This window comes from Condylura cristata, unplaced genomic scaffold (assembly GCF_000260355.1).
Source record: "Condylura cristata isolate star-nosed mole 26May11 unplaced genomic scaffold, ConCri1.0 scaffold00006, whole genome shotgun sequence".
Taxonomy (NCBI): Eukaryota; Metazoa; Chordata; class Mammalia; order Eulipotyphla; family Talpidae; genus Condylura; species Condylura cristata.
The window spans coordinates 34,430,724-34,445,433 of NW_004567107.1; the positions used below are offsets into that span (position 1 = coordinate 34,430,724).

Consider the following 14,710-nt stretch of genomic DNA (forward strand, 5'->3'; position numbering starts at 1 on the left):
TCAATAACCCAAAGTATCTAAAATATTGTTTTAGTATACCATCAGTACATAAGATTATATTTTGCATTATTTTATACTAAATTTTGAAATTTTGTATTCACTTTACATTTGTAGTACATTTCAGTTAGGATTAGCTCTATTTTATGTGTTCAGTAATTACAAGTGATTCAGTGGTTTTTATTACATTATACAGTGAATTGCAGTGAACTAAACTAAACAGACTAGTGCACCTTGATGCTTGAAAGTTGTGCATACTCCTACCACCAGAGGTCAGCCAAGTATCATGTTGACTCGAATTATATTTCTTGTTAGAGCTTGTTAATGTGCAGTTACAACATAAAGACAATTCTGTGTACAATAAAGAAACCACTCTCAAGACAAAACATATATTGCTAGTAAAACAGAGCACAAAACATGATACATATGCAATCCACGGCTTTTTCAGACATACTACAGCTCTCTTCTGCCCTTACAGGCGCACCTTTTCCATTCTTTTTATTGGTAAATGAAATAGTGAACTTTCTTGCACATTATGGTGGGGGGAAGGGAGAGTATCAGGTGTGTAAATATACTGTTTCTCCATGGTTGAACCTTAGTAAAATTGTTTATATTTGCTAAGAATCTGAAGCAGACAATATTTGATTACTGAAGCATGTAAATGCCTTTTCTTGGTTTTCTGAATTTTCAACTAGTTTAATGTCAATTCACCATGAAACTCTATACTTAGATATATATTGCTGCTCTTCCACACACACACACACACACACACACACACACACACACACACACACACACAAAACTAACAGTTCTCCCAACTTTAAGAATTCATATCAGAAACTGCCATATAGATAACCTAGTTTCAGTATGTTATAATTAGAGGAATGTTCCTTTATGCTGTTAATATCCCAATGGGATAAATTGAATGAAGTACAAAAATTTAAAGAAATATTTTGCATACTTCATTGCTTTATTCTTTTTATCAATTCTAAAGACTTTGTTTTAATGTGTCTACTATGCCCTCTAAAGTCTAGTCACAATACAAGTAATTGATGTATCTATAGTAAACTTTACTAACTCTTAAAATAGATCTTCTATGTATGTACTCCATGGCTTGGTGACAGACTTTTAATGGCAATTTTATGCAAAAACTTTTTTGGGTAAAGAGTTCTATGGGTCTGATTAGTTACTGAGAACTTGATAATAGCAGTCATAAAGTTAAATTTCTATAAGTAACCAAATTTTTGGTACAATTATTAACACAATTTACCAGGGTTTAGCATGATTTCTACATGGATTATCAGCAATTCAGAGATTGATTATTTTTATAAAGATATGCTCTGTGTGTTTATTGCCAAATTCTTTTGTGGTTGCATTGCTTCATCTTAGTAAGATGAGAACAGCCACTTGTGGAAAATGCATGTTTTGATTGGACAAATGGAAACAGAAAAAACTAATTACAGAGAGTGGAAAATGAGAGCATTTGGGTGAAATGCCTAATACAGGAGTAGCATAGAATGCTAGAGCTGTTTAAAGTTGTAAAATTTAAAATGCCTATTCTTGTTAGATAACTAATATAGGTAGGCCTGGACACCATGAAAGAATGTTCCCATTTCTTTATTAAAAACTTGTGTTCACAAAAACATTTTTGTATGATCTTACATTCCTATATTTCTATATCTGTTTCCTGAACTTTAAAAAGCTCAATAGTTCTCCCTCTTTCATTTCAAATTGGGAATTTAAAAGTTGGTTAGATGGGCTTCTAGTAAAATGCCATGTTGCTCTTCAGAGACATACTTAGAAACCATGTATATCATGCCATTTAAATATAACAAAATTGTACATGAAAGTTGATTTGGAAGTTGTCTTTGACTTTTGAACAAAAAAAAATTATAGATAATGGAATTCCCTTTTAATTAACATGATGCCACTTTCTTTTGATTTCCTGTATGAACACTGTTTTTGTTTCCTGAGGGTTATATTAATTTGCCAGGATTTTTGAGGCAAAACCCTGGCTTGCAAATCTTACAGCAAAGGAAATGTGTGGTGATAGTTGGATGCTTAGAAAACAGTCTGGTTGTGAACCTCTAGTTCGTTTGATATGTTGCTATCACGTATTCTATATTAGAAGGCAATACCTGTTTTCTGGATGAGACTATACTCCTCTAAATTCTCTTGTGAACTGAAAACATCAGATTTTAAAGATACATGTTAAAATCTACATATTTTAATCTAGTTAAATAAATTGTGTAAGATAACAGGATTTATGCCTCTGGGATAATTTATCTTCCTGAGACAGTTGAGATAACTGCTATAAGAATGCGGATAACTTTTTAAAATTTTCAGATACAGGCTACTCATTTATTTCTGAAAAATATTTCTAGGAGAAACCCTTATCTGATATCTGCGCACTTAATTCCTTATACTTATTTTTCATTGATACTTAGAAGTATTTCTCAATGTTAAGTCAGAGTCTTGGGTGAGCTTATTAATTGGGTATCAAGTTTGTAGCTGTTAATGTGGATTTTATCTTTTTTTTTTCTTTGAGGGGTTGGACATAATTGCCTTATTTCATTTCAGGGATCCTTCTAAAGTAAATATTCTGGTACCTGGTGCTGGACTAGGAAGACTGGCCTGGGAAATAGCTATGCTAGGTTATGCTTGTCAAGGAAATGAATGGAGTTTTTTTATGCTCTTTTCTTCCAACTTTGTACTCAACAGGTATTTAATTTACTTTTTGCTGGAAATAGTAACTTTTCAGAAACAGATTGACTTACCTATTTTTTAACAATTCTGAATTTGAAGATAAGTATAAAATATTTGATTATGGTGTATATCATAAATGCTCAATTAAAATCAGAATACATATAAAAAGTACCACTTTATCCATTTGCTTAGTTAACAAAATGTTGAAATAGGATAGGTAAGTGACTTTTTAGAGGATGAGTGGACATTCCATGACTCAGATATTTCTGTCCATAATTTTTAGGACTAAGTATAATCCAGGAAGGCGTGTTTTCTCATTTTTACTTAAGCTTCTTTACCCCTTTGTTTCATTAGTAGCATTGGAATTCAGTGTGACAATTTAATTTTTTTCCTTTATCAAATTCTTATAAAATGCCAAGTATGCTTATATAAACTGAAGTGGAAAGATCACTCAGAACTCCTGTGGCTTCATATAGAATGTTGTGGAGAAGAGTTGTTATTTTTAAGCCAGAAGAGAGGTACTAGAAGGGGGGGAAGCTGCCTCGCTTAAATGTAACCTCTAATGGCAGTGTGAGTTAGGGGAGGGTAGGGAGGTAAAAGGAGAGGGTTGTACAAAATAATTGAAATAGGTTACCAATAAAGCCAGTATAACTATTGGGAAAAAATTGCTGGGCTGATTTTTACTTGAGTTTGAAGTTCAGAAATACATTTTTTAAGAATTTGAATGAACCACACACATCTTTGAATTTCAATTTTTTTTCTTTTACTCCATTATTGGTTACTCATCTACATGTATATGTGCATTTTCCAATACTTGGGTGAGGTATAGAAGTAAAACTTGAAGCATTAATGAATTATGTGAGCCTTTAATCAAGCATTGTATTTTAGTGTTTAACTTCCTTAATAGAATGTTTAGATAACACTGAATTTTATGCTCTTGTTTTACAGATGTTCTGAAATTAATAAATACAAGCTTTATCCCTGGATCCATCAGTTTAGTAATAACCGGAAGTCAGCTGATCAGATTCGACCTATCTTTTTCCCTGATGTTGACCCTCACAGTCTTCCTCCTGGTTCTAACTTTTCTATGACAGCAGGAGATTTTCAGGAGATATATTCAGAATGCAGTAAGTTCAAAGCAAGCATTCTCTAGGTCTTGTACTTTATTCTAAATTTTATGAACAAAGCCAAAATGTTGGTCATTCATTTTAATGGAAGAAAAAGAATACTTTAGTGAGAATTTAGTATATTGTGGTGTCATATATGAGGCACTGATAGGAAATGTAAAGAAGTGCAGGACACCCATAATTAAGAAATTTAGAATCTATAGAGTCTATTTATAAAAATTGTGAACAAAGTTCAGATGTTTAATGAATGTGGAAATAGGGTAGTGTAAAAAAGGAGTTCTTTGTGGAGAAACTGTAACTTACGGATAGGGAGGAATGACATTGCAGGCTGGCAGAAGTGCAGAGATGAATGAGTAAAGTAATCTGGGATGGTAGCGCAACCTGACTAGAAGGGAATGGGAAGTTTGTTTGGGAAAATGAACCTTTTTGATCAACTATGAATTTTGACTTTTAACTTCACAATCTTCAATAAATTTTTGGTAGGCATTAGAGAAAGGGATATGGTAATGAGAAAAGGCAAGGCAGTGAGAAAAGAAAAGTAGAATCCTGAGCAGTGAGCATAATCATTCACTAAGCAAGTATTTTTGAGCACCTGCTAAATACCAGGCACATTCTAGGCCTGGAAAGAGCAATGAGTAGAGTCGCTTTAAAGAGGGAACTTAGACTCTAGTAATGGGAGAGGTACTAGTAAATGAATAAAATATTGTGAGGAAGAACCATAAAGCATGATACAGGGAATATAAATTGACTAAGCATGGGGCTGCTGCTGTCAAGTGTTACCAGGGAAGTCCTTTCTAAGAGCAGAACTTTAAAAAGGGAAACGTCAAGAAATTAACCTCAAGAAACCAAAGAGGCAAGTCTCTCAGATACCTAGGAGGAAAAGTTACAGACAGGGAATGGTGATGGGAGAGAGGGTGGTGAGGGAGTGGCAGCAGCACACTTGTTCTGTCCCCTCAAAGCTAAGTAAGAGGGTAGTTTGGCTGGAGTGTGATAGTAGGTGGTGCGCACAGTGGGAGAGGGTTTGGTGAGAGGTCATGGCAAAGCCTTGAGTCATACTCAGAGAAATAGGGGAAACCACTGGAGGGATGAGAGCAGAGGAGTTACAAAATACTTAAAAAGGTTTTGTTTACTTTCCCCTGAACTCTGACATCAGGAAAACCTGTAATCTGGAGGTCTGATGAAAAATGTGAAGATTTAGAGTGTTTGTTAGGTATAAGTTAGGGAACAAGGCCTCAAAATAATGGAAGCAATGGAGACTATCAATTAGGCTAGTGAAAAATGATTTTTTTTCTGAGGCAGAATTTGGGAAAGCAGATGGTAAAAGTCAACTTCAGTAGATCAAGTTGCCTACCATTCTCTATCCCTGGGGCAGGCCACATCTTAGAAACGATGCATAGTGTGTCTGTTGGGTTCCCACCCACAGCTCTGACCACCCTCATAGTCTGTTCCAGTGGCCACTATCCACAGTATGGGGAAATGTCCAGGGGTTGCAGTGCTTTTTATTTCTCCAGTAGCAACAAATGAAATCCATCAGAATCGGTAATTAATACTAGCTTAAACCATACGTTGAAATTCAGATGACATAAGTTGAAATTCATCTTAACTGATTTTAAAGGAAAGCTAGAAGATGAATATAACATAAACAAAACTTTTGCAAGTATCATTTGGTTAAAGATATACAGTAATATAGGTCATCAAAAATGATTCCCTAATTGATTAGCAGATTAATAAACCACTTATGAATTTCAGCATAGCTCATACATTGTTTAACTACCCTGATTACAGTCATTAATTAGAAGAGTTTAGCTTCTATATCTCTGCAGTTAAGAGAAATAATCATATTCTGCAAGAAGTAACTGGTATATTAATAGAATTAATTAAAAGAAAAAGCAAGAAAACATGGTAAATGTAGTAATTTGATTTTCCTTGAATAGATACCTGGGACTGTATTGCTACCTGTTTCTTCATAGACACAGCTCACAATGTAATTGATTATATTGACACAATATGGAAAATACTCAAGCCAGGTGGAATTTGGATAAATCTGGGTAAGTTTCTCAATACTTTAATTAGACTTTAATATATTAATGAGAGTATTTAAATCTGTTTTACATTTGGTAACCTCACAGTACTGACTGTTCATCAAAGCTAAAATTATGTCGTACATGCCTTAAAATCTCTAAAGTTTCCTTTAGACTGTGTCCTAGTGATGCAGCTCCTTCAATCCTAGATAGTTCCTCCAAAAGCAGCAGAAGTCCCTGACTTATGATGGTTCATTAATAAACTGTACCATAATATGAAAGCAGTATACATTCAGTAGGAACTGCAGTGATAATCTCATTATGTGGTCAGCATTTTCAATTTAAGATTTTTAGTTTACAGTGGATTGATCTGATCATAACTTTACTATAAGCAGAGGAAGATCTGTATATTCATAGCAGGTCAGCCTTAATAGCAGTCATAATTCCTCAGTGCTAAGTAGTAAATTGATAATCACTTTCTCATTTTCCCTATACCCTACTCCATCAAGAAGGCAGTCTGTTCTGTTAAGAAGAAAGCATTCTTTCTGTCTTTTGATAATGGAATATTTAGAGAAAACACTCCCCTGTGGTACCTCCTACTGAATATATATGCATACTAGACAAAGAATAGGTGTGATACGCATTTAATTACCTTCAGTTTAAAAAATAATGCAAAATATTTACTACATCATACTGCTAGAAATTAAATGATGAGTATGACATGGTCCCTCTCATCCAGATTCTAAGCAGAATTACTTGTTTCATCCTCTTATTGAGAATAAAGGCAGGGTAGTATCAAGGCTTTTTAAAAGATTTTTATTTCTTTATGCATACAAGAACTGGGGTACAGGCCAAAGGTGGGAGGAGAGGTTTGGGTAAGAAGATTCACCAGAGACAGAGTGGAGAACAGAACAGGTAGATTGAATGAAATACACTGCTGGGAGCAGCAGGCTAGACAGGAGAGATCTGCTGTGCCTTCTGGGTCACCTCCCTGGCCAGGGATCAAATTCATGCTGTAGTGGCTGCTGACAGCTGCAGTTTAAGGATGGAGAAACACGATCCTTAAAAGCAGTTATTTCAAAAGGTTAATACCTTCCAAATAAAATCCTTTTCAAATGAGTTCCTCCCTCCCCAGAATTCTTTTGCTAACTGAAATATGTCAGATTTTAAAGATGTACATGATCTTAATTTAGTTTCGTAATTAAGGTAGGAAATATGCTCTTCACCCCAGAAAGTTCTCTTGTCCCCTCTTGTAGTCAGATGTCTCCTCATTTCCAATATCTTAGAGTTACTATCCTATTTTCTATAACTATAATTTTCCCATTCTCAGAAAATCAAATAAGCAGATTGTATAAAATTACACAGTTAGTTTTTGTGTCTCACTTCCTTTACTGAGTATAATGTTGGATGAACCAGTGCTTGTGCTGAGTAACGTTCCATTGCATGGGTAATAGTACATTTGTTTATTCATTTACTTGTTGATAAGACATCATGGTGGTTGTTATTATGACTGAATAATATTCTGTACATACTTGAGTAAAATCTTTGTGTAACCACAAGTTTTTGTTTCTTTTGGATTAAGTATCTGGTGCTAGGTCAATGAGCTAGAATATGTTCCTATAACTCGTTTAGAAAGTATTTTGGCAGTTTAAATCATGTCAGTAAAATCGCCTATTCTCTTTGACCTGCAAATTCCACTTTAAGGAATGTCTTTGTAAGGGAAGATCTGAAATATGCACAGAGGTACTGATTGAAGTACTATTTATAACAGGACACTGTAAGAAAAAGACCACAGCTGTAATGGTTATCTTTGGTAGTAAAACTTCAGATGCTTAACTGTAGACTCATCACTGTGTTGGGCATTATGGTGAATTCAAAGAAATTTAAGATATGTTCCTTTATTCATGTAGTTTATAATCTAGTTAGAAAACAATAGTAATTACATGAAATATTATTGAGTAGTGCAGCGTTTCATTAATGAGTTTGAAAGTATGCTATACATGGGAATGTACAGTAGAGCTAGAAACTTGGGAGCATTATATTAAAACTTGACTTTAGCAAGGTATGGCAAAAAGCTTGAGATCAAGAGTTGGAGCCTTCTCAGGTGGAACACACAAGTGATGGTAAAGTATATGTGAGAACAATTGGAATGTAAGTTTATAGAGATAAAACTGTATTATTCAAGGTTCTTAATGAAACAGGAACAGTATAAATTTTACAGTGGAAAATACTTTGCTCTGACACTCTGTATTCTTATAAAAAGACTTTAAAGTTTTGGGGATGGCCTGGAATATGACAGATTGTAAGTAATGGTAGCCATTATAATTTTACTGGTGCTAATTAAGCTATCAAAGATTTAAGCTTGATAGAGTAGTCCAATAGATACCATTGTTAAATCTTTTGAAAAGAATATTAATAAGTCAATTCATAGTAATTTTTCCTAGTGATTTATATATGATTAAAAAAAGAAGAAAGTCTTCTTATTCCTATGTTCCGCACTGTGGAGAACCTGGGGGTAGATGGTGCTAGGATTTATAATTTAACCCAATGAATGACAGAGAAAAGATTAAAATTAGTTTTGATGTTTAACTGTGTTGAGTCATAATGTTGCCTCGATGAGGTTGAATTGGGCAAAATGTGAGAGATTGAAAGGTCTAGTTTGAGTGAGCTACTCTTTTTTCGATAAATAGAATGAGAACATAATAAAGAGAGAATGTTATAAGTATAGTTATAGTAACTATTATTTACTTAGTGCTTTGTATGCACCAGGTATACTGTATATTCCCTCACATTAAAGTCATGTTACAGATGGGGCAGTTAGAGTGACCTGCCCTTAGTCACACAATTAGTAGATGTTAAAGCTGGGATATGAACTATACGATGAAAAAGCCACTTATTATGTCACATCCTCCTCTGACAAAATCTTGCTTATAACTCCTCCACCTCCCCATATGCTCCAACCCAGAATAATTTGTAGACATATCACTATTTTGATATGGTGTCTAGTTTGCATTTGCTTAATGACACTTTGCATTTGCTTAATAGAATTATGCTTTCAATATATCTCTGGGAGATTTAGCATTCTGTTTCAGCTACCCTTTCAGGAACTTAAGAGTTATAGGTGTAAGGCCCAAGATGTGGAGAAGGCTGATATACTAGAAGGACTCACTCTCACATGGGTAGCTCTAACACTCAAATGTCAGTTACCGGGCTAAACTTACTGGATATGTGTCACTAGCAAATGTACAGTTTCTTTATTCCTTTTTATTTTTGTTTCATCCACTACCCAATTTACTCAGCTCGGAGTTCAATCTAACATAACTACTAGAACATGTTTATATTCAAATAATTCACAGTACCTTTAAACCATAGGTCCTCTCCTGTACCATTTTGAAAATTTGGCAAATGAACTTTCCATAGAATTGAGCTATGAGGATATAAAAAATGTTGTTCTGCAATATGGATTCCAGGTAGAGGTAAGGATGCAATGAACTATAATCAAAGTTTAATTTCCATACTTGAACAGAAATGGTGATATTATAGCAGTTGAAGCTTTATTTCTTAATCTCTGTTTCCTTACCCATAGAGTGAAAATAATACTGGGCTTTTAGAATTTTAAGGATTTAGGACAATATGTGTAAAGTGAAAACTATAACCTCTGGTGTAATAGTCTTTCAATATATGGTTCTGGTCATTATAATATTGACCTTTGTACATATTCTGATTGATACCAACCAGACTAGGTTCTGGGGGAACATATGGAGGTAGGTGCTGGGCAGGTATAAGAGGGACATTAAGCTGTTCAATCTTTTTACCATGTGCATTTTATTATGTGCATACTGTGACTATTGTACATTTAAATACATCCCATTCATTTTAGAAATGAACAACAAATGGGTTCTTAAAAATATAGTAGTATCTTAGAAGTCAAGATTATAGTATTTATAATATTTTACTGCTTTATGTGTGAATCTCAGTTATTTCACTGACTAGCAGTGACTTAAAGCCTATTTTTTGTGAAGTGAGATTACGAATACTACTAATCTTATGGGAATATTTGTATGTAATAAAAGTATCAATATGCAGAATGCTTCAAGTAGTGCTTGAGCCTTTTGAATGCTCAGTATTTGTTGGTATTATCATTATCGCCATCATCATAATGCTGACTGTTTGCATTGCAGGTAGAAAAAGAATCTGTCTTGTCAACATATACTGTGAATGATCTCTCCATGATGAAATACTACTATGAATGTGTCTTGTTTGTAGTCCGTAAACCACAATAATGATCTCAAGTGATATCACCAGGAAAAAAAGTTTAATAAGAACAAATGCCGAAATAAACAAGTCAAAAATCAACTATCACAATGACGGGACACAGCCTCAAATCAGTGGTGCCTTCTTATTCCTAACAAAATTTAGAAATAGCATCTATTTTCTTAATATGTCTATCGCTTTTACAGAAATATATTATGCCATGCATATTTGTACTACACAAGTAAAAATGGAGGAAATAATCTTCAAATATACTTTTTCCTTGAAGCCCAGAATTGTCTTTCAATAGGAAAACTTTTATCTCCAGTGTCTTCATGAAACTGTACATTTTAAGTCTGCCATACTAATGACTAATATTATTGACTTCATAAGTCTCCTTTTTTGTTGTTTTGTATGATTGCACATATTTTCAGAAGTCTAAAAATCCTGTCACATTCAACATCTGGAATTGGGACTTTTGTTTATTTTAAAATTAATTAATCTATACATACAATCTTCCTCTATCCTTTTATCATCCAGATCATTTGATTTTACTTTTTTTCTAGCTCGGTTGAACTTAAAGGCTCAAACATCTTTTAGTGAAATACTAAATTAATAGTATCACAGGCTGGTCAAATGTATTCAGGTAGCTGAGAAATTAGACTTTTGGTCACAATGAACTTTGAACACTTTTTGAAAGTATACTCATCATGGGTCACTTTGAAATGTATGAGATCACAACATTCTAACTGAAGAGCCAAAGCCCTTCTTAAAGGTACTGCTAGGAAACTGGAGGGGAAAAAAACCTATCCGTTTGAAATACATGGTTTCAAACTATAAAGAACACAGAATTTATCAGTGAAATGTTTACAAAATGTTTTTTTGTTTTGTTTTGTTTTTTAGTTTATCTGGATTACAAGAACAAGCACTTTTTTTGGTTCAAACAGTTAACATAGCTAGGAAAAACTGTCATGATGGTATTAATGTGAGGACATTTTGAATATAAAATTCAGGGATAAATTACCACCTATGGTCTATGTCTTCTTTATTGTAAGCAGCAGCCGTTACTAGTACTTCAGATAAACTAATTTTGTTCCCCACTAGTTGGACCTGAAACAGTATATGCTGCTTTAAATTTCTACCTCTACCAGATCTTTATTACAAGTTTTCCTTTTTGTTTGTTTATGCTTGTTTTCCTTTATCCAGTAACTTGGAAAGTAGAGATAAATAACTTAGTGTTTTAACATTCTCTTGAAGAAAAGGAAGTAGCAAGTTGACTTTTTTCACAGATGATTGTGATGACATTAAATGACCTCAGTGGCAATCTGGATTAGATAGACCTAATAACAGATCTAGTAATAGCATAAATGTTATGATTTAGTAGGAAAGCTTGTAAATCCTTAATGCCTCTGTTGTCAGTTAGGGTGGGTGAAATCCCTGTGCAATTTGGCATCTTACTTCTAGGACCTTTTCTGCATACACTGAGGGAGCTCTTATGTTATGGTCTTTGGGTCAGTTATACAGTGAAGGATTCCATCATGTTGATTTGACTTGTCAAATTGTGCAAACCTACAATCTGTTGATTTTTTTTTGCCTTTTTCTTATCTTTGTGTCCCTCAGAAACCTGACAAATGTTCATTTAGTAGGAATTCTCATTACCTGTCACTTACATGAACTTGATATTAATTATAAGAAACTTAAAAATTATTTTTCAAGAAAGAAACTTATAAGGATTCTAAACATTTAAAAAATCCACTAAAAGGACAATAGATGCTGTCTTTTGAGTAATTTGGAAATACATTTTACTCACTGACTAGTATTCATTGACTAGTAGTATTACTCACTACTAGTATTCACTAGTAGCTTGTATGAAAGCAATGATCTTGATTTTCTCATAGAGGCAAAAACAGGTTGAAACCAATGGGTTAGCTTCATTTCTTAAAATGTTTGCTATCAGCATCTATTCTTAATGATGTTATTTAAAATTATCACTTACATTTTAGTTAATTCTGAAATCATTTATGTTTTTAATTTCTCCCTCATATCATGGGTACTACTTTTTTAAATGTTCTACACAAATTTGCATCACTTTTGTCATAGAGCTTATCTATAGTTAATATACTCTAGACTTGAAAATTGTGGTATCAATAATAGAAGTATCACTGGAGGATTTAATTTTGTATTTCTTATATGTAGTCTTAGCTACTGAAGTATGGAAGCCTTAAAGTTTTTTTTTCCCTTAAAATCTTAAATTTTTCTTAAATATATACAGATTTCATTCATTTTCGTAATGCTGAAGGAGCTAGGTTGTTGTGCTTCCTTTTCCCCCTTTTCCTTCCAATAATCTGAAGTGGTTCAGAAAAGGATTTGTTAATCAAGTGAGCAAGGTGGGACATGTAAATTACAAAGAGAAGCTGTATAAATCACAGTATAAAATTATGAAGTTTGGGAACTGTAAAATGTACTGTATTTATATGTAATTCTCATTCTAAAAGTTGCCACAAAGGCTGAATTGGAAGCTTCATGTCTGCATGAACTTTCCTATATTTTTAATGTGTATGATGGACTTAATTTTTCTGGAATATTAAAGTCTGCAAATTGCTATGAAATAATATTTGCTTGGTTGTTTCCATCTAAGTTAGTGGTAACCATCAACATTATAATTAATTGAATACATACACTTTAGAGTCCTTTGATTAGCCTGCTTTTTATGCTAGAAAGCCAATCATACTAGTTATTGTATTGGCCTTGTATTAATCCTGATCTTTGGTTTGGTTAAAAATAATAAAACAATTATGAAGTAAGAGTTCCAGGAATAGCTTGTAGTAGAACAAGCACTGGTTCTGGCACTTAGGTACTCTGGTTTCATCTTCCTGTACTATATTGTTTATTACTCAGTTTGTTTCCCCATCTGTAAGAAAGGTTTGATGCCACCTATTTCAGGGGCTTCTTATGGGGTCACATTAGCTAGTAGATGAAATATTACAGTGACTATGTGAAACACATGGTAGAAAAATAATTTCAATTTGTTTCAAGTGCTGTACAGTGATAGAAAAAATAGATTGGTAACAGAACATTTATTTTAATGTAATTATTCTTAACATTCACTTGGAGAAAAGGAAGTAGCAAGTTGACTTTTCACAGATGATTGTGATGACATTAAATAACCTTTGAAAAAAGTTTCAGTGGAGTTCTGTGGGGAAATCAAAGATGGTAGGTACACATTCCAATGGTTTGATGGGAATTATAAGGAAGTACAAATGGGAGAGAGGGCACCAATAAATTTTGATGGAGAATCACCCTCATTTTTACATTTAGTACATGTTTCTCATCTAGTTAGTTACTCCTCAATACAGGAGTGGAGTTACTCATTTGATACATATGTGCATTTTTAGTAGTTGCCTTTCAAAGAAACTTGTTTGAGAATACCTTTGTATTCATTTCCTAGCCAATGCCATATGCTACTAATCTTTACATTTTTATCAGTATAATGGGTAAAAGTAGTAACTCATTATTAATTTATCAAAGAAATTGAGTAATTTGTATGTTTAATGGCCAGAGAGTGATGTCCTTTTTTTTTTTTAATTTACTTTTATTTATTTATGCATACAAGTATTGGGGTATAGGCCAGAGGTACAAGGATGAGGATTCAGAGCAGAACAGGTGGGTCTGCTGAAAGATTGCTCTGAGGGGAATGGCAGGTGAGACAGGAGAGGTCTGTTTCGCCGTGTGGGTAGCTTCATCAGCTGGGGATTGAACTGGTGCTGCAGTGACTCTTCATAGAAGAGTTAGCAAAATTCAAGGTACCATTTGGGTGAATTATTTGAATCCTAGCAATAGCTGCTCAGCACCATTAAGAAAAAGGGAATGCATTGCTTTTCTACCCTATTTATCATTTGGGCAAGAGTTGTTACTGGGTCCTAGGGAGTCTCTTCTTAAGTGGGCTGCAGGGCCTAGGGTTCTTACACTGGAAAGCCATGTTTGTCAGCATCCCATCTTTAGTAACAAAATTGTTAAAGAGTCTAGGATTTTATTTTACTCTGTTTACGAGAGAGTAAGTTAGCCTGTGTAATAGGCTGGCAGAATACATGGGAAGTTACATAGAAAATTCTTACATACCTTCCACCCAGCTTACCCCCATAATAACATTTAAAGTGATCAAACTGTGAAACTGACATTAGCATGATAGTAAACTATAGATCTTCATATGGAGTTTACCAGTTCTTGCATGTACTTAGTTCATCCTTTTTTTTTTTCTTTATATTTAAGGAGTTTTTTATTGACAGTTTCATGGTTTCCTTAGGGCTTAAAATTTAAATCTTCACGATCTACCTTCAATTACACCACTCAAAAGTGGGCTCCCCAGCAGGTAAGAAATCAAGATCTCAGCAGGGATCCACCCAACTTAATCAGAACTGTCCATCCCACCTACCTGATAGCTTCCTTACCTTTTTGGCCCCCAATATGAGGAGACCCACCTCACCCCTGCCTTCCTGGCCACTCCTAACTTGGGACCCAGAGAAATAAGGCAAGGATCCTTCCCCACAGCCCATCTCTGCTAAATTCCAGGTGCCAGCTGGCTGGTGGTCACTGAAGGGACCCTTGCTA

At 34.1% G+C, this 14,710-nt stretch overlaps 1 protein-coding gene across 2 annotated transcripts in view; it reads left to right on the top strand.

The window, feature by feature from the left end:
• Window positions 1–12,698, top strand: part of LOC101624391 (chromosome unknown open reading frame, human C9orf41) — a 33,524-nt gene extending 20,826 nt beyond the window's left edge. For both annotated transcript variants that reach the window (XM_004677564.2, XM_012721660.1), the window contains exons 4-8: window positions 2,578–2,718; window positions 3,652–3,830; window positions 5,765–5,878; window positions 9,224–9,327; window positions 10,033–12,698. In XM_004677564.2, coding sequence (XP_004677621.1) covers window positions 2,578–2,718; window positions 3,652–3,830; window positions 5,765–5,878; window positions 9,224–9,327; window positions 10,033–10,134 — 640 coding nt within the window. In that variant the 3' untranslated portion in view covers window positions 10,135–12,698. The remainder of the gene's footprint in view (window positions 1–2,577; window positions 2,719–3,651; window positions 3,831–5,764; window positions 5,879–9,223; window positions 9,328–10,032) is intronic.
• The last annotated feature ends 2,012 nt before the right edge of the window (window positions 12,699–14,710 follow it).